Source organism: Talpa europaea (genome assembly GCF_964194135.1).
Source record: "Talpa europaea genome assembly, chromosome: 4".
Taxonomy (NCBI): Eukaryota; Metazoa; Chordata; class Mammalia; order Eulipotyphla; family Talpidae; genus Talpa; species Talpa europaea.
This window is the reverse complement of record NC_140070.1, coordinates 31,578,149-31,598,851: the sequence shown is the minus strand read 5'-3', so window position 1 is coordinate 31,598,851 and position 20,703 is coordinate 31,578,149. Positions and strand designations below refer to the sequence as shown.

Below are 20,703 nucleotides of genomic sequence, written 5' to 3'. Positions count from 1 at the left end.
GGTTGAATAAACTGTCATTATAATGACATTATAATAATATAACAGTATAATCATATTCCAAAATAATAATAGTAAATTATTATTCAGCCATGAGAGAGGAAATCCTGTCATTTGCAACACCCCAGATCAATCTAGAGGACATTATGCTGAGTGCAATTAGCTAAACAAAGAGAGATAAATATTGTATGATTTTTTTTTATTCCACTTACATGTGAAATCAAAAAAAAAAAAAACAACAACAAAGGTCTAAGTCATAGTAACATAGTGTATAGTGGTGGTAACCAGGGGCTAGAAGGTTGGGGAGATTCTGCTCAAAGGGCACAAGCCTTCAGTTATAAAAGGAATAACCTCCGGGAACTTAGAGTACAGCATGGTGACTGCAGTTAGTAATTATGAGTTGAGTACTTGAAATCTGCTAAGACAGGAGAACTTAAGCATCCTTACCATACACACATACCATGTGATGTGATGAATGTGTTAATTAACTTGATTGTAGTAATCATTTCACAGAGTACTCATACGTCAAATCATCAGATTGCACACCTTAAATATACACAATGTTTTCAATTATATCTTAATTAATAAAACTAAAAAAGAAAAAAAGATCCAATGAGTGAATGAACTGAATGAATGAATGAATGATACAATGAGTACAGAAAGATTCTGGGTTAGGTCAAGAAATTGTGAAATGTCCCTCTTGGAAAAGGGACAAAGAAGTGAAGATAGAGTAGTGGGAACTATAGAGGGTTATAGAGAACTCAGGAAATGTGGCTGCCTAGTTGAAATTGAAGGGGCTGTGTAAGAAAATGAGAGTCATGTGCTTAAATTAGGTAACATTACTTAATTTAACACCAGAGTTAAATCCAATAGATGCTAGGAAGATATCCCAAGCAGGGAACCAATGCTATGAGACCTGAATTTTTTTATTACTCATTAGTAATAAATAGACCATTGTTCCCCCTAGATAAAGATGGGCTGAGGGAAATGGTTAAAACAGGGCAAGGAAATTAGATTAGATGTAAAAAGATCATTATGTGAAAACTTTGTAAAATCTTTCCTAGAGTCCTCAGAAATTTACCACTGGAGTTTCTGCTATGAGGCAAGGGAACTGTTTACTTAATTTTCAAGGGCATTTCCATGCCATGGTAAAAACAAATATGTATTAGTGATACAGAATTCCAAAATGTGCCCAGATGCATAGGTTGGGGTCATTCTAAACTGCTCAATAACACGAACAGTAAATCAACTCAAGGAGGAAGAGAGGGAGGAAAGAGAGGAGGAGGAGAATGAAGGTTGATAGAAACAGAAATGTTTAATCTATTCCATGGTCCTTGATCTAGGCTGATCCCTGAAAGTGTCTCATCATCCTTCAGATTATCAAGGCAGGAAAACAGGCTGGGAGCCACCAGGTGAAAGTGCAGTTGATCAGTGAATAACACAGGATTGACCTTAGATCCAGATTTTCTTAAAAACAAAGGATGTACTCTTACGGTATCAATAATCCAGTACAGTACTGTATGTATTTTACACTCCTTATGATTTTCTTAACAATGTTTTGTATTCTCTAGCTTACTTGATTGTACAAATACATTATATAGTACATGCAAACATGAAATATGTGTTAATCAACTATTTATGGTATCAGTAAAGCTTCCAGTCAACAGCAAGCTATTAGTAGTTAAGTTTTGGGGGAGTCAAAAGTCATATGTGGAATTAAAACTGTGCAGGGGCTCAGTGCCCCTAACCCCATGTTGCTCAAGGGTCAGCTGTACATCACTGATCCATGCACAATTCCATAGTCGCACTTATATTTCCCTCAGAAATTAGGTAGAACTTCAAGCCCAATCACCAGTCCCAAAATAAGCAAGGGCACCAGAGAGCACATCAACCTAGCTGACTCCTCCACATAAGAAAGATCAGATTTCACGTCTTTGGGGGAAACTTTTTAAGTGTGAGTTGTGTGAAGTGAAATGTGTACGTTATGACGGGTTGACTAAAAAAAAAATTATTTTCTCTATACTCCTACTTTGTAACTGGGGGAGGGGATGGGAGAGGAAGCTGGGGTAAGAACTTAAATTTGTCCATTCAAGAAAATTTCCTTTCCCAAAACAATTTTTTGATCCTGGGTTAGGTTGTAAATCAGTAAATTCTGAGTTCCTCCTTCTCCTAAAGGAAATTCAAGTCCTAGAGGAGTCTGCATATCATTTGTGGACAGGAAAGCTGGCTTCCTATTCTAGCATCCTCTGGAGTAAAGTTGCCCTGCCTAGCCTCTGGGCATCCTTTGCTACTATTCACTGAGGTTTGGCAGATCCTGCCTTGTTCTTTTTAGCTTCATGCTGTCAACAATGTAGAAGTCTGGAGGCCTAGCCAAAGGTCCTCACATTCTGTAGCCTCCTCATTCTCACCCCCAGGCTTCTTCCATATCGCTGGATCTTCAGGTACATCCAACAAGGGGGTTTTGGTTCCACCAGCCACAAGTGCATACTGCACAATCTCTGGCCCACCAGTCTTGGCCACTCTCATTTGCCATCAGTATGGCACCTAGGTTGCTTTTATTCACAGGCTCTGTGCTGAAAGAGGGGCATCAAGGTACAAATCTTGAGAAACTACAAGCAAGCTACCCTGCCTGAAATTCTGTTCATCTTCACTGCTCCTCATTCCCTCCCCCACCAGGTTCTGCCAGAAAGAATACAGACATATGAGTGTGTTGACATACACAATAATATGACTTACTGTCAAGTCCTCTCTCACCCAGGACCCTCTTCCCAAGTATCAAGAGAGTTCTCCTTGGATTGCACTTTCCCTTCCATTTCCTGGCACAAAAAAAGGAAAAACGTTTCAACATATACTCTTAGTGGTCAAGGGCTGCAGGGAAAACCACAGATTAATGACAAACGGAAAGTACATTGAGAAATATTTCCCAAAAAATCACTCTTTTACTCAGTGTATGAAAATTGTTTTCATTGTCTACTCCACTAGCCTGACCATTGAAGGGTAGAGACTGTTTTACCTGTTTGAGGGTGTTCCCAACTGCAAATATTGAATATGCAGGAAAATAACACCTAGGAGAGCTTAGTGAGTCAGAGACAAACACTAGTAGGCATTTAATGCACAACGGGATTAGATGATGGAACAGAACAGAAAATTCAGAAACAGCAACACAAACACATATACATCTAAACAACTGATTTTCAACATAGGTACAAAAAAATGCAGCAGAGAAAGGACAATCTTTTCAAAACATGAGGCTAGAACAATCAGATAATCACAAGGGGGGAGGGTATAATGAACTTTATTCCATACCTGTGGTAAGCAGAATGACGCTCACCTCAAGATGTTGAGACCTTAATACCCCCAAACCCATGAATATTTTGAGAGTGAAAAGGCAAGCTACTGACTAAGAAAAAAATGTTTGCAAAACTTATACCTGATAAAGGATTTTTATCTAAACTATATAAAGAACATTAAAAAATCACTGCAGGTTTACTCCACTATCCAGAAGTAGAGTGTTCCTATGTACCTTTCATAAGCCAAAATTGCAGAAAATGGGCCCCCCTGGTGGCAAAGGGGTTAAGATGCAACCAATGAAACTCCACAGCCTGTGCAGATGAGTTGGATCCACTGCCAGCCAGGGAGACTCTCCTGCAGTTCCCCTCAGCAGTGTACTTCGGTCAATCTGCCTGTTCTGTTCCCTGCACTGTCTCTGGTGATTCCTCTCACCCCCCACAGCTCTGGCTTGTACCCCAGCTCTTGCATGCATAAATAAATAAATCTTTAAAAAAAAAAATAAAATTGCAGATAGTCAAGAAGCAATTACCATTAATTTACATAGAAAAATTTTTGAGCATCCCCAAACCCAAAAATACCCTGCCAAATCATATCAAATAATATTTAAAACCTAAAATCACACTAACATTTTGCAAAAGCAGGAATGATATAATAAATACACACTTGTATAAAGTAGTTCTGGAGAAGGAGCTTGTGGGTGGGAGAAACACTCGCAGCTTGGGGTGCATATTGCCCATATAAGAGCTTACTGCAAAACAAACACTGAACATTATTTTTGCTTTTCACTTTTTATGGTAAAAATGAAAATCCTCTTTGAATTTCTTTTGATAAGCAAAAACAGGTACTAATGTAGGCCTTCTGCAGTAGCATAGTAGTGTAATGAGAATTTTCAGAATGCAGGGGATAGCTGTAATAAGAAAACACACACAAAAAAGACCACTAAACAAGATCACATAAAATGATATGTGGATGTCAAGAAAGCACATAAAAAGATGTCCAAAATCAGTAGTCACAGAAAAATGAATTATGTTACTCATAAGTAGAGGCAGATTTTTAAAAGGGGCCTGAGGAACCTTTTGAGGGATATAAAAGTTCACTAAGCTGATGGTAATGATGGTTTCATGAATGTATACATATGTCAGAACTTACCAAATTATCTACTTTGAACATGTATGATTTATTGCATGCTATTTTTCCCTTCATAAAGCTGTTTCTGAAGTACAATAAGAAAAAAATTTAAATATGTAAAAGGCAGACAAGGTAACAGGTCAATCTGCCTGTTCTGGTCCCTGCACTGTCTCTGGTGATTCCTCTCACCCTCCCACACCTCTGGCCTGTACCCCAGCTCTTGTATGCATAAACAAATATTTTTAAAAAATAAAATTGCAGAAAGCCAGGAAGCAATTACCATTAACACCAGACGAGGTAAAGGGAGGTTTCTTTGGCCGCCTAGCAAAAGCATACTCAGTTAAGTGAGGGTGTCAGGACCATGGAGGGAGAACTGCTGACGCTCTCAACTCACTTGAGGGGTGTAGTCTGGGGTGATGGATGGAAATCTTTGGGGCAGGAAGAAAGAGAAGAGTTGGAGGTGGAATGCTTGACAAGGTAAACCAGTCAGCTGACTCATCCTCCCTTCCCCGAGTGTGTTGCAGGAGTTTATCGAGGGGCCAAATGGATCCCTAATTGCTGCTTCCTATTCCTAAGTATGTATGAACAGGTTTTTATAGATTTCTTTGGTGTCCCACGTGTAAACTGCGCAGTGAAAATAACCCTTTGCAATCAGTAACTAGACACTACCTCGCCAAAATCAATAGGGGAACGACACCACCGGGAAACTCCCGCGTCTCCAGCCCCAGCCTCTTCGGGTCCGCTCCACCTCCAGGGCCGCGCCCCGCCCGGCCAGTTCCTTCCGGACGGGCCTCTCCGGGCGGGGCGGGAGGCGGAGTCGGCGCTGGCCCCGCCCCCGGTGCCCGCCCCCGCGCTGCGACGCGCAGCCTCGGCCGGGTCGCTTTACGGCCGGAGCGGTGGGTGTGGGTCCTAGACTTGAGGTTGGAAGCGGAGCTGAGGGGCGGGGAAAGAGGTGTTTTGCGGCAGTACGTAAGTGACGCCGTAGGTGGCGCGACAGCAGCTGGGGGCAGAAGAGCCGGGTTCGTGTTTCCCGGGCCGAACCGGGTTGTGGGGGGCGCGGGGCCTGGACGCGGGCGGTGGCTGGAGGCCCTCGGGGACACTATGGGGAAGGGGAGTGGGGCGGTGGAGACCTTGGGCTGCTTCGGGCGATGGGTGGGGCTGGCGGGCTGGAGCGCTGGGTCCAGGCCGGGGATCTGACCGGTGGTTGGTGTCCCCTGAACCCGCAGCGCTGCCTGTCTTGACCTCGCCATGAGGCCGCAGCAAGCGCCGGTGTCCGGGAAGGTATTCATTCAACGAGACTACAGCAGTGGCACACGCTGCCAGTTCCAGACCAAGTTCCCTGCAGAGCTGGAGAACCGGGTACGCAACCTGGCTTCCCTCACCTGCTCTGGGGCGAGGGCGGGAGAGTCTCGGGGTCGGGAGGGAGTATGCGCCGACTCCTGGCCCTCCTGAGTGTCTCGAGGTTAGAGGGAGGGTCAGGCCTAGTAGGGGCCTTGGCCAGCGGTGAGGAAGAATAAGGCCAAACCCCTAGGTGTAACTCTAGAGTGCTCAGCGCTGAGAACCTGTACCTAGCCGCCTTCTTCCTTTGCTCTCCCCCACCCACACACGCAGAGTTATTGACAACAGTGATGAAGAACTAATTCTTGAGGCTCCAGGCCACCTAACTCAGCATGTTGTAAACTGTATCCTTTTACCACGCCACGCAAGAGAAATCATATTCTCCTCACAAGTGTTTGTAGGGCCTCTGTGCTGCTCGCGCTGCTCGTCAGCAAGGGTTTATTAAGTGCTGTTCCAGTCGTGCTGATAGTCCTTGGAACCTGAAATACGTGGAGCATCTTATGGCCTGCACAGGGAAACCTCTCTGAATAAGAAAACTTGTCACTCCTAATTATGATCACTGGGAGCCACCTGTGTTGTGTTGATTTACATATCAAAATTGTCATCAGGACCTTAAGAATAAGGAAGAATAATGTTTCCCCTTTCTTCTGACTTGGGGGTAGGGGGTTCATTCTATCTTATTTTAAAGGTATAATGAAGTATGCTTATGTGCGTGAATGTGTTTTTTTATGTTCATGTGTATTCATTCATTCACTCAAATAGTGACTCCTGGTCTTCAGCCAGATGACTTTATCTTCTGTTTCCTGTTCAGAGGTCAATTTCTGGTTAGAGCTGAGCAGGTTAGAGCTCTTTCCCCTTTGACAGCTAGGGTAAGGGACTGAGAGGTGATTAGGCATGCTATGGGTGTGGAACTGAGAAATGCTGGTCATGGAACAAGTGGGTGTAGATGAGTCTGTACTACAGAAATGTGTAGCAGTCATTTCAAGTCACCTTGTAGTGAGGTTGTTCTACCTGATTGCCAAGATTAGAAAATCAACAATGATCAATTATAGTGTCCTTCAGTTTGTTTTAGAAACATAGGCAGGTTAGTGACTCAAGTATGTTTCTTTAAGTGCAAATTAAAGATCAAGCCTGCCTTATAAAGATGGTTTGTAGATTAGCTTGTTTGTGACATGCCTTATAAATGCTTGTTTGTTGTCACCATGTTATTGTTATGAATTAGCCTGACACTAGGTGAACATTTCCAGAGTGGTTGGAATTGGTCGAAATTGAATCTCTTACCTATTGCTTAACATCACATTTAACATGTTTTACATATTAGAACTTACATGAAAGGGATTAAATGTTTTATTTTTAATCCATTTATAAAAACTGATATACTATTTATGTACTTTCAAATCAAGTTAAACTTCCAACTTATAGTAGAGTCAGATATTAGCCTTCTACTTTGTGTGTGGCAGAGTCTGTTTTTTAGTCCAAATACAGAAACACAGTGTAGTCACAGCACTCACCTGATTCTTAAAGGAAGTTGATGTTTCTAAATTCTGAAGTTGCTTCTGACTTCTGATAGCCCCAAATAGCTTGGGATTCTGAATACTATGTGGAATGTTATATGGTGGTGTTCATTTGTGCCTTTGAATTTTTTTTTCTTTTTAAATGTTTGGGTTAAAACACTAGCTTATACTAGTTCAAAGCTTTCCCAAACAGTTTGGTTTTTTTTGTATTGAGAATAAATTTAAATTACAGGTTTAAATTTTACTTTCTTTGTTTGAGAGAAAATTGAAAGGTTTCTTTCTTTGTCTACTGCTTATCCTAGACATTGTGCTGATTGCTTTGCCACTGGAGCTGATTTCTTTTTGTGAGAACATCACACTTGGCAAACTAATATATAAATGTCTTGTGTTACTTTAAAGCATTACGCACATACACACATTTGTACCCTTTAATTTGAGACTGAGGACAAGTTCTGTCTGTTAACAAGTTTACTTTCTTCATTGACTCTTAGAATGTAATCTTTTGATGCTGAAATGCTTTGTTGCTAGGACCGTTCTTTAAAAGAAGTTTCATTCTCACTTGAAGCAAAATACAGACATTTTAGGCACCCTGGGTCTGGGCAGAAGGAGGGATAAATGCCTGTAACTGAGGCATTTGTTCCCCTATTTACCTTCTCTCTACATCTGGTAGTAGAAATTACCTTTGACTTGCCACCTTTGCCTTTTGATCACTTGAAGCTTCAGCCCCATGTTTCTACCACATAGTTAAACAAGAAACAAAATTCTGGGAAAATAAGTCTGAATACTATTTCCATTCTAACTTGGTTTTTGGTTCAAATTTGTATTTGGTTTCAATGTCACATAAGTCAAAATTCTGATTTAAATAGTGTCAATGTCAAGTACCTGGGGGAGATCCTGACTGCTGTTTTATATGCGTAGCCCTTAAAGGCAGTGAGATTCAAGTGCTCACATTTGTTCTGTTAAGCCTTGCATATTACCTATGGCTTTGCCTTTACTGCTACACAGCATGCTTTTTCTCTTTTTTCCACTTTTTAAATAACCTTTCTAAGACTTCTTGATTTGTTAAAGCTTTCATTCCTTTTATTATTATTATTACTAATCTTCTTTAAAAAGTCCTTCACCTTGGTTTCTCTTTTAAATACATGATTTGCCTCCATGCCATACAGCATTGAAATGTTGGAATGACTTTGAAGAATTAGAATTTCTGATATAATCAGTAATTCCAATCTGAAAGAAATAAAATGTTTCAGGATTGGATTCATGGTTTTGTCTCATTTTATATCCAAGGAAATATAAGTAATTCAAAAAACTTTCTTTGTCAGATCATAACATTGTAAGCAAAGCAACAGAACATTTTACTAGTAGACAAGCTAAAGGTGTTCGTTAATTTCAGCATAATTAATTATGTGAAGATAACAATTTACCATTAATATTTGTTCACTGAGCTATTCTCCGAAGTCTGTTTTCAGGGAATGAGAACTCTGATGTAAGTTCCTCAGGCAGTCCTTAGCACACATCTGTAAGTGGTAGCTTAGTGAAAGAACACTACACTGGCTCTTAGTACCATCTCCACCCAGGCACTCCTTATCAGAAATTCTTAATATTCTGAGAAATTAAAAGTAGCTCCTTAAAAAAACAATTTATGTTAACATTTTAATAAGTTTACATTAAACTTTTTCATACCATTGGCTCGAATCTCATTGTTTTTTCCACACAAAGAAAAAAACAGTGATTACAAATTCTTCTGACCTAAAGGATTTTAATGATTTAAAAGTTTTAATGATTTTTTTATTCTTTAAAATATTATGTTCTTAGGAATAGTTTGTCTTATACTATTGTGAGGTCCTTTCACTATTTGTATATAAAGCTTCATAAAAGAGAGAATTCATAATTTGTTTTAGGAATAAGAGATAGTATGTCTGAGAAGGTCTAGAATAAGGAAGATATGCTGTGCTTTGTTACCAAGAATGATAGTATTGGACAAAATTACTAATGGACCTTTGAAATCCTGGAATAAAGTATTGAGATTTGAAATCTACAGAGTACTGTCAGAAGAAAATAAAGTGATACTGAAAGATAAAAATAAAAGCAGATGATTAGAGTGAAAAAAATGAATGACAATGGTAGTTTTAATGTAAATGCAAGATAATGGTGTCACTGAATAGAAAGGCAATGGGAATGACTTGGTGTGAAGAGTGGTGTGGTTGTTTGAGACTTTGCCTTGATCAATGGGCTTTTTGTCATCAAGTAATTACTATAAAAGGGATGAGATAATTGAGTTATGTTTACAACACAGAACTTGCACCTTTTGATCCTTCTATTTAAAATGCCCTTTTTTTGTCTAGTAAATTCCCAGTGGTTGGGTACTCAATTTAAGATTAACTGCTCTCACCAGATAAAGAGAACTCCTCCTTCCTTTTGTGCCCCCACACTATGTATGCCTTTATTATCGTATTGTCAATTTATTGTGTTTTTGTGTTCATATAGTTACTCTGCTTGGGTAAACTTCTTGAGGACTAAGACTGTCTTAGTCATTTTTCTCTAAAGCCTATCATAATACCTGCTGGTAGATTCTCAGTAATTGTGAATATAAGTAAATGGAAAGATGGATGGATTGTACAATTCAGTTACTTGAAGTGCAGAATAAATAAATACTGTACTGAGCCTTAAAGATATCCAGTATCCATTAGGGGTAAAATTAAACTCTAAGCAGTTTTGGTAACTTGGATTTAATCACCTAAAATTGTGACAGAACAGCAAAATAAAAGAGCAAGCCTAGTGAGCTGTTCATCTTTTTTTCAAAACTTATTGTAAATTCTTTATTTCCTACAGATTGATAGGCAGCAATTTGAAGAAACAGTTCGAACACTAAATAACCTTTATGCAGAAGCAGAGAAGCTTGGAGGCCAATCATATCTTGAAGGCTGTTTGGCTTGTTTAACGGCATATACCATCTTCTTATGCATGGAAACTCATTATGAGAAGGTAAGGCTACATTTGTTTTCACAAAATGTCTTTACAAATCATAGTGACGATTGTTACAAAATTTAAAGGAACATAATAATAACTCATACTTTGTTGTTGTATCCACATCACATAGACAAGAGTCCTGAATCTTTCAGAAACAGGTCAAAATTGATATGTCAACTTGATGTCAGTGTTTAAATTCACTACATTTAACAATAGAAAATCAATATTCTCAATCTGTTAGTGGGCAGACTGAGGGGTACCCCAGGACACTCCCAAACCTGCCATCTGCTGCATAAAGACAGCAGCTCTTTATGCAAGAGTAAAGCATACTCACTGTATGCTTACACAGTATGTAAGACCTTTGATAGAAAAGAACTTTAGTAGAATTTTGTGAATAAAGAGGGAAGAAGAGAAAGGATATCATTTCCCATTAAAACACCCAGAGTTACCCATTCCCCTCATGCGTAAATGCCCAGAAAGACAGGGTTGGACCAAAGTATGGCATTGAGGCCCAGAAGCGTGCCCTGAGTCTAAAGCACCTGCTGGGAAACCATAGGGAAGGGGCAAAAAGTGACAGGCAAGTCTGGGACCAACAGAGCAAAATGAAAGTACAAATCAAAATAATGGCTGCCATTATCAGCCTCCCATATGCCTCACCCACATCTCTTCCAAGCGTCTCTATAGGTCTGAGCTTCATGTGTCTCCTTACACTTCCCCCAAATCCCTGGTACAAGTCCAAAGCTGAGAAACAAGTCTTCCTTCCGTGTCACTCTGCTCCACGTGTCTCCTCCAGGTCCTCTCTAGCTTCCCCTCACCCCTCAGCTCCATCATTCATTAGATAGGACCAGGGAACATGGAACCTCCCCTGTTTATGGGAGTCATCTCTGTCAGTTCCACCCAGCTTTCTGAGAATCCTTTTATTGTATTTCCCCAAATTTCTGTCTTCAATCTTACCTTCCCTCCTGAGTTCTTTTATTTCTTGCCTGATAACATCAGAGATGATTTTTTTCCTCTCCTGAGTTCTTTTCTCTTTCCAACTACCAACCAAACCCAGAGTTGCTGACTTCTCAACTTAAGTTGTCCAAAAGTCATACTTCACACCTCCCCATTTTCAGTGCCATCGCTAAGTATAGAGGGAAGAGAGGGAAAAATGTATCAGTTTCAAAGACAGAAGTGTTTTCCATTTTCATTAGTTTTTCATAATTTCTTCTGCCACACTCCTAATTTGTACCCTCCTAGACTATTGAAATAGTCAACGGATTAGTGTGTTTTCTTCCATTCTTTTACTTTTCCAAAATGTCTGCTGCTGTCTTCATAAAACAGCCTTACATTGTTGACCACTTTTGCTAGATCAGAAGTCTTCCCAGCTTCCCTTTATTGCCCCTGAGCAAAGTTCACCCCCCTTCTCAGGCTGACCTCCAGCTTACCTTTCCAGCTTTCTGTCTGCCTGTCTCCACTCCCTTCATCTCTTTATTTTTCAGCCAAACTTGATTTTTCGCTAGTCAGTACCCTTCAAGGTTTTCTTCCACCTAGAATGCCAATCTTCCAGGCATTCAAATCTCACCAGTCTCTATGTCCCTCTTGATCTAACTTTTCCTTAACTTTTCCTGTCAGAAAACATTCTCCCCTCTTTATAACTAACAACATTTTATCTTTATCTGTCCTCTGACACTTATCACTCTCTACTTTGGAATGTGGCAGTTTACATTCCTCTTTTATTTGCCCTTCAAGTGTTTTTCTTGCAATCAAGGACAACCCCCTTAACCATATAGTATCCCTCTTTATGCCTAATACCTTGCCTTGGGAATGCAAAACACCCGTTGAAAGTATGTTAAATGAATAACTTTAAGTTAATCACAGTAAATCCCTATTATATCATTAAATTCTGACCATGTTTAGAAATGAAATGCTCTAAGGATATCTGTGTTATATCTCACCTGGTAATGTTCCTGTGATTGTCATGTACTCCTGTGTAGTAGAAAGCAGATACCGTTGCAGCTGAAACATTTTGAGCTAGTGACTGAAAATGCTGCTATATTCTTCATTAACATCCTGTGTGTGATCTTTTATGCTTTATATTTCTATATCATATAAAACTATATTTATTAACTAAATGAAGAGTTTATATCTTACATGTCACACAGAGAAGCAGCTTTCATTCCTGTTTAATATTCAAAGTCGGAAGTTATAAAGGATCAGTATCTGCTTTCAGTCTGTTTTTGTCTTAGTAACTTCTCTTCACATTAGTTGTGAGTGAAAGGACCAGGATTCATTCTTTCAAGATATAGTTACTGAAAACCTACTATATGCTAGACAATGTACTAGGGTATAACTAAGTAGGGCAAACATGTTCATTGACCTTATGAAGGTTATAATTTAGTGGTAGCAATTGATGATAAGAAGGAAACAGCCAACAAAATTATATGTTATGGTAAATGCCTAAAAGGAAACAAACTCTCCTATGATGGAAAATCATAGGAGATCCCTAATTTGGATTGTATGGTCAGAAAAGGCCTCTGAGCTGATACTTCAGCTAATATGAGAAGGACAGCGTGTGAGGCCATTCAAGCACTGAGACCAATATATGCAATGGTCTGGTGGGATTGATGAATCATGGGAAATAAGACTGGTGTGGAAGAGGAGTGGAGAGAGAGTAACTCGAGATAGAGTTGGAGAAGTAAAAAGGAGCTATATCGTGAAGGAATGTGTAGTCCATGGAAAGAAGTAAGAATTCATTTTCAGTGTGAGGGTAAGTACCAGAGATTTTAAGGAAGAGAGTGAATGATCAGATTTACTTTCCTTTTAAAGAGATCTCTTCATTCTATAAGAAAAATAAATAAAAGCAGAAGTAGGGAAGCCAGTTAGGAAGTTCCATCTAAGTCTAGGCAAGAGATGGTAATAACTGGGACAATAATGGAGCAACAAAAATGGAAGGAGGTAAACAAATCAAGTTATGTGTTGATAGTAGAACCAGAACTTGAAGAAGCTCTGAATGTGAGAGGGGAGGGTAAGGTTGAAATCATATGGAGGAAAGCCTTATCATCCAGGAGTAGTCACTTAAAGAAGTATATGTTATGCAAATTTGAGGTAGAAATACATCCAGAGTACTTTATTTTGTGCTTAAACTATTAGATGCTTGAGTTCTCATTTCAATATAGGTTTTGAATTTGTTCATAAGCTTTTAACTAACTTCTATTTATCCATGTACATTTGCTGAAGTAGATACAGGATACCTCCTCCTGATAGATACTTACTTCTGATGTTGTTAAAAGAAATCTGTAATTGGGTGCCAGCCCAGTCATTTACTAATTATGGGATCTCAGACAAGTTAATATGAGTCTGAGTTCCCTCAAATATAAAATGATTCTTAGGATCATTTCCCATATGGTAGACAATAAAGAATGTTTTAAAATAGGTTTACAAATTAAATAGTATATGTGATTTAATCAGATATTTGTGAACTCACAATTTTTGTATTTTAAGTATGATTGCCTTTAAGCAGCTGCTAATGTATTTAACTGCTAAAACATTTTGCAGCTTTTAATGAAAATTCTTTGGATAATTAATCTTGGAAGACAGTTCTCAGTATCATAAATACAGAGAAAATTGATTAATCCCAATACATGTTTTAACTTGGGTTCATAGTGAATATATAAGACACTACTTTATAAGTCTAATAATGCCTCTTTTAAGAAAAATTGTTAAATGTGTAGTGTATTTTTTATAAAATGACAGAAATATACAACACTAAATTCCCCCATTTGTCACTTAAGAATTTCTGTGCTTTTAGTTTCTTCTTTATGAACAGACAGTATTGAGTCATTTCTTAATGTTTTTAACACAAAAGCTTACAGTCTACAAATAGTGCACCAAATATAATAGTGCTTACACTTTGTCATGTGTGTTAAATTTTCTGAAATTGTGAAATGGGCCTTTTAAAACTCACTAGAACAATCATGTATTTTTCCCTAATGTGCTATTTATTGATTTAAAATGAAGATAAAGACTTCAGTGTTATTTCTCTATTGTGGCTACACATTACAATTAGGGAAAAAATGGGCTTGTAGAAGATTCTTCTCTCAGTAGCTATCTGCCTCGTTATCAACTAGAAAATACCCCTTCTGCCTCTATACTGTAATCTGTAAAAGGAACATAGAAGGAACTTATTTTCTGAAGAGAGTAAAATCCTAATGTTCTCACTTAGCCTCAATTTAGGTTTTTTTTTGAGAATGGACTTCAGTTTAATGTTCTCAACGAGACTAATAGTCTTTTTCTGAAGTTTGATCATGTTTTAGTTTTGTAAATATACAGATTGAGGTTTTGAGGATAACAATATGATTTAGTATTATAGTATATTTTAATATTAATTTACCAAAAATAATAAAGTATGAGTAAAATGTCAACACCAGATATTTGGAGAGTGAGAATGGTGCTTTGTCCTATCTGGTATACAGTATGAGTTTACCTGTACTAATGCTTTCTTATTGCTAAGAAGTCTTAATAATTTAAAAGCATCTTGTTTAGGAGTGTGCTACCTTCACCAAAATAGTGTAAGAGGATTTGGAGCTTATAAAAAGGAAAACTAATTGTTTTCTTTCTGAACTGATACTCACATCAACATGAATGTTATTAAAGTTTAAATAAAAACCTTGTACAACAAAGTTTTGCTTGAATAAAAAAAAGGAATGTTATTTCTTTGCTGGTAATCTGTACCCAAGCTAAGAGGGAGGAAAGCTGTTCTGAAGGTATCCTTTCTTTGAAACCAGCCATGCAAACATTTTTCTGAGTGTCCCCCTAGTCTTAGTGGGCTGGGATGAGGGGAGACTGACTCTCCAATTTCCAGTTCTGGCAGGTGAGCTGAGAAGGAAATTGGAGATCGAGAGTCCAGAGTTGGGCACTTTTATGGACCACTTCTTTTTTCAATATTTTAGCATAATTGACACTGTGACAGGAAGAATAGTGTCTAAGATTTTTTTGCTTATAAAGACCAAGCATATCTCAAATTCTTTGAAAGCTGAAAATAGAAGAATGATATATTACTTTAGGTAATTAGGTGGAAAGAGTATTTTCTTTAGAAATAGTATTCTTAATTTCGTATATAAAGAACTGTAGATTGCTTTAAAGTATTTTCCTTCAGTAAGAAAATTTGTTATATAAACCACAGTTTTAAATTCTCGGTTTATACAAAGCATCTAAATTGTAAAATCCTAATTTGTTAATTTGATCTGGTACATTAAACAGCTACACTTAAGCCATTTCTTAATTTCCTACTTTATTTTCAAACATTTTTTTTCTCCCTTTGTGTTGCAGTCATATTTATCTGTCACTTTATCATATGCTGGTAGTGTGAATTTAAAAAAATATAGTAATTAAAGAGCTGGATCAAAGTCTCTTTGAACATTAGAGCCAGAAAACAATTATGATGACTTTGAGTCTGAAATAAAACATGTAACTCTTTGATTTTGGATATAGCTATTAAGATTTATTTTCTTCTAGCTTATCTGTCTCAGAATTGCCCTTATTAAAGCTGGAGATTTGGCAATTTCCAGAAGTTCCTTTGTATCCTATCTGGTTTTTGTCTACATTTGCTTTGACTTTTACAACCTTAATACTAAACTTATAAATTGAGGTTACCGTCCAGGACACAAGCAAACTACAGAGTAGCACTACATGCAGTCATGGAAGTGATATAAGACACTTGTAGTCATCGGAAACTCCATGGCACCTAAGGCCACATGCTTTACAAAGGAAATAAACTTTTAATTTTAAACTAATATAGGCCAACTCTGTATTCTTACTTAAAATAGATGAAAACACAAAGAAAAGTAGTAGTTCTTAAATGTTAAAGGCAAAGACCGAACTATCCTTGATATTAGAAGATGTCATTAACAACGCTTTACAAGCAGGGAGAGAGAAAAGCTTACCTAGCCATTATGTGTATAATCATTATTTCTCTGTATCCAGGATTGAAGTGGATAGGAGCTAAGGAGGAGGGCCTTGTTTCTTACCATGCTTTATACTGCATTGAAGATAGCTGTGACTTGAAGGGCTTATCATGCTCTGCTTTATGCAGTTGAGCCAAATAATCAGAGTTACAGTCCTCCATATTAATAGCAATATGACTTGCTTTGAACACTAATTCTACTGACTGAATATTTTGAGATCCTACTGATACTTAAAGGGAAATCTGATGCAATTTTTAAAAACTATGTTGTTTCTTTCTGTCAGGTTCTGAAGAAAGTCTCCAAATACATTCAAGAACAGAATGAGAAGATATATGCTCCCCAGGGGCTCCTCTTAACAGATCCTATCGAGAGAGGACTTCGAGTTGTATCTTTTTAGCCCAGATCATAAGGTCTAAAATCTATAACAAGGAAGTTTGATGGTACCATTTGGCATTAGCTAGAGAGAATTTAACTACCTTCTCATGTATTTGCCCTAGGAACCTTCATGTGAATTGCATACATAAGTCTCCTATCTTCCACCATTTTTTCCTAAAATATGTCTCTCCTTCCTTTGCATTATGCAGTATTCTGTGGGTTGTTTAGTTATTCTGGTTACCGTCTTTCTTGGTGGTTCTGAGGGCATCTTGTAGTAATAATGGGGGTGGTATGAGTAATGCATTTCAGCTGCAGAAACTGAACCTAAAGCCCCTTTGAAATGCATAAACTCATAATGTGTGGTGAGACTTGTCATCCAAATGAATTGCAGTTCCGTGGGTTCATCTGACTAGTTGAAATCAGTTACAGCTGCCAGATGTATAATTTCATTACCTTTGACATACTGTGCATATTTTTAGAGGCAGTAAGCTTTGAAAGTCACTAAGTGAATTTCGTAAATAAAATTGCAAAAAACTAATTTAACTTGATAACTGGAGTAATGGATAAAATAATTTTTTTAAACATAGGTCAGATAATCCCAGGCCTTCCGGCCAATAATAACCTCAGCAATTTTATTATACTTTGCATCAATGATTCTTAAACTTTTATAAGCCATGAACCCTCTCCCAAGAAAAAGTTTACATATAATTTTAGGGCATTTTCAACCCCTGAATTCATTACTTTCATGAATTCTTGGTTAAAAACTCACTTATCCTAAAATAAAGCATCCTTTTAGAGAATTTTTTTTCCCCCAAAAAAAAAAAATAGTATTGTGGGTAGCACAGATACACTCTACATGCAGAGTACTACAAGCAATTACATTCCTAAAAACAGGGTGAAGAAAGCATGTTTAACTTAGGAGAAGTTTTTAAACAAAGCAGATTGAGAAATAGTCTGTGCAGATTACATACATCTGCTTTCCCTAGTCCCCTTTTTTTTTTTTTTTTTTTTTTTTTTTTTTTTTTAATTTTCTAGAGGCATGTCTTATTTATTTATTTATTATTTGTTTGTTTGGTTTATACATGCACTGGGTACAGTCAGAAGCGCGAGAGGGTGAGAGAATTCACCAGAGCCAGAGCGGGGAACAGAACAGGCAGAAGGACCGAAGTACACTGCTGAGGGGAGCAGCGGGCGGCAGGAGAGGTCTGCGCGCCATGTGGGACCCTCCTCCGGTGGCCGGGGAGCAGCCGGGGATCGAACCGGTGCCGCAGAGGCCGCGGGCAGCTTCGCAACCCAGCGCTCAACCGCTGCGCCACCAGGGAGGCCCCCTAGTCCCCTTTTATATATTATGTCCTTTTCAGTGTTTTCTTAACAGCCATGCTGTTAGATTGAAATTACCATTTATGAAGACAGAGGCATGAGCAGTGGAAGATAAACCATAGAATTAAAGGTAAATATAAAATGATTTATTTGCAGTTTTTGCAAATTTATGGAATGCATGTATTTTCTTCCCTGCATGGTAAAAATAGTTAAAAAGGTGTATATCCTCTATCTTGATTTAATATTTAAGCCATTCACTGAATTGGCTTGATATGTAAAATGTATATTTAACCTAAGTTCTATTTGATCATATAAAATTTAATCCTGATTTTGCCCCCTGTATTACTTTCAGACTGTTTTTTGGTTGGTGTTGTTATTACTTTGTGTTTCGTTTTTTGTTTTTGTTTTTTCTTTCTTTTTGGAGTTTGGGGCATTTTCTTGTTACAATAGGCATTTAAATTGTTGGATTTCACATGTAAGAATCAATTCAGGTATTTCCCTGCCTAAATGACTTACATAAACCCAAAGGAACATTTCAGAGGAGAGTGAAGGAGTTCTTAATACTTCATTTACTGTGTTTTTTTTTTTTTTTCATTCATATATTGTAGTTAAGTGGCTTCATAGCCCTGTAGAAAAAAAAAATAACTAACTTTGTGGGTACAACCATCATTTAATTCTTTTATTTAGAATGTTTGTTTTTGTATGTCTATATAATGATGCTCTTGAATAAGTGAGATACAGATTAGTTAATACTAATAGCATTCTGTTGGCAGAACATGTAGAACCAACCCATGGTACATTAGCACAGCCTTCTAAGTGATCGAACATCATCCTTACTGTTTCTGCCAGTAGTCTTCTGTTGCTGCATTTTCCTAATTGACTACTTCTACGTGCATTAATCACTAATTAACAGACAGAGTCTACCAGAGCAGATATATTCCTTCTCAGAACAACAGTAATAGTGGCAGCTACTGTTTTGAGGCACCTGCTTGCTATGTGCCAGATATTAAAACAAAAATGTTATTGCTACTTCTCACAAGAATATTGCCGAGTATTTCCTCCATTTACAGATGAGGTATCAATAGATAAAAGGATATTCTTCCTAAAGTGAGAAAGCTAACAAGTAATACAATGTAATATGAACCCAAGTGTAACTGACCATGAAACCCCTGTTTTACACTTATCACAGCAGAAATACAGTTAATCGGATGACTCTAAGTGTTTATCACCTTGTTTTCTTGTTCCGTGTGGCTTATTTGTTGTGTTTTTTACAGTAGATATTTATTTTAAATAACACATTTGCAGCTCCGATAGGTTCTAATTGTACCAACTTTATAAAAATACTTTGAGGCAGTTGCAGCCATAGATTTTGACTACATGATTATTTCTTTGCCCATTCTTCTGTCTCTCTTCTTTCCTATGTAACCTCTTCCAGATATGGTTCAAGGTAGAATTTATCCTCCTCATATTTTGTCCACTGTTCTTTAGGCAAGACCTGCTGCTTAATGGTAGGTCCAGTCCTCTTTTAATGGGAAACATCCTGTTGTTATAAAGATCCCCAGGAAGTTATTTATAGTTACTTTTACATCATCATCCTCATATAGTGTATCATCTTGCATTAACCCCAGTTTATTGAATCCTGCCTCATTGTAATATTATTTTCAAATACCCTCCAGCCACCAGCTTGATGCTGCAACAGCTGGCCTGCCTGCCATTTTGACTGGGACTAATATGTTTTTTAAAACATACTTAAAAAAAATTTTCTGAGGCCAGCTCCTATGCCCTTCATTGAATCCTACAGACCAACCAGTCCTTCAGAGCTGCCTTCTTTTAGCACTAGTGAATGTATCACCTTAATTCTTGAAAGGCAAGGATCTAAATAACGACATCTTTTGCCACATATTTTATTTCTTTAAAAGGGCTTCATTTTGATGTACTTGTCCATAAATTTTCCCACATACAATTTTCAAACTGTTACTTCTCAAACAAGCTATTAGGAATCCTATGTGTGGGTTTTGTTATATGCCATTAGAATAAGTTTGTTTTATCAACTGCAGCTGCATTGATTTGGTACAACCCATTTGTCATGACTCATTTTGTAACCATTGTTGCAAAATATAAATGTTTCTCTGAGATGGTATGGGGTTTTGAACAATTAAACACCAGAGACTAATCTATCAATATTCAAACAAATGAGATTTTAAAATAGGAAAGATTTACATTAGGGACTTCTGGATAGTTTCATGAATGCAAATATTTTTGTTCATTGCAACTTAGTTTTCAGAGTTGTGTGTTTCTCAGAGCCCAAGATCCAGTGTGGGCTGAGGTCTTGCGGAGTGGGAAAATCATACAAATAATGAAATTAGTTCTCCCGTTTTTCTTAAATCTAGAGGCTGTCTTCAGATTGAAGCTTTATGTGGGAACTAAATAATTTATTTAAAAGTGTACAAATTGTGGATGTGGCTTTTTTGAAAAACTTTAAACAGAAATATTGTGCTCTTTAAGTTTATTTTTTTAAATATCTTTATAATAGATGGTGTTTCCTTTCTTTAAATTGTCTTATTTAAAAATGGAATATTTAATTCTGTCACAATAAATTCATGATAGTAAAATAGCTAATATTGGCATACTTACTTTTTTTTTTTTTTAAGATTTATTTATTTATGTATACAACAGCTGGGATACAGGCCAGAGATGCAGGGGGTGAGAGAATTCACGCGAGACAGATAGAAAACAGAACAGGCAGACTGACTGAAATACACTGCTGAGGGGAGCAGCAGGCAAGACAGGAGAGGTCTGCTTCACCATGTGGGTTGCTCCCTAGC

General features: G+C 37.7%; 1 protein-coding gene and 1 pseudogene across 3 annotated transcripts; one reads left to right on the top strand and one right to left on the bottom strand.

The window, feature by feature from the left end:
* Positions 1 to 5,597: 5,597 nt before the first annotated feature.
* GOLGA7 (golgin A7) lies at positions 5,598 to 17,993 on the top strand (the record flags this gene model as incomplete). 2 transcript variants are annotated; one of them, XM_084231153.1, is made up of 4 exons in its annotated part: positions 5,598 to 5,775; positions 10,101 to 10,253; positions 16,467 to 16,568; positions 17,946 to 17,993. In XM_084231153.1, exons 1-4 carry the CDS (start codon positions 5,665 to 5,667, stop codon positions 17,991 to 17,993), a joined length of 414 nt encoding a protein of 137 aa, XP_084087279.1. In that variant the 5' UTR covers positions 5,598 to 5,664. The 2 variants fall into 2 exon arrangements, with proteins under 2 accessions (XP_084087279.1, XP_084087280.1); XM_084231154.1 differs by having other exon boundaries at positions 17,941 to 17,979.
* Positions 17,994 to 19,259: 1,266 nt separating this feature from the next.
* On the bottom strand, positions 19,260 to 19,718 carry LOC311169708 (cytochrome b-c1 complex subunit 7-like; annotated as a pseudogene). Its single transcript has one exon. The product of its transcript is annotated as a cytochrome b-c1 complex subunit 7-like (transcript).
* Between the last annotated feature and the right edge of the window lie 985 nt (positions 19,719 to 20,703).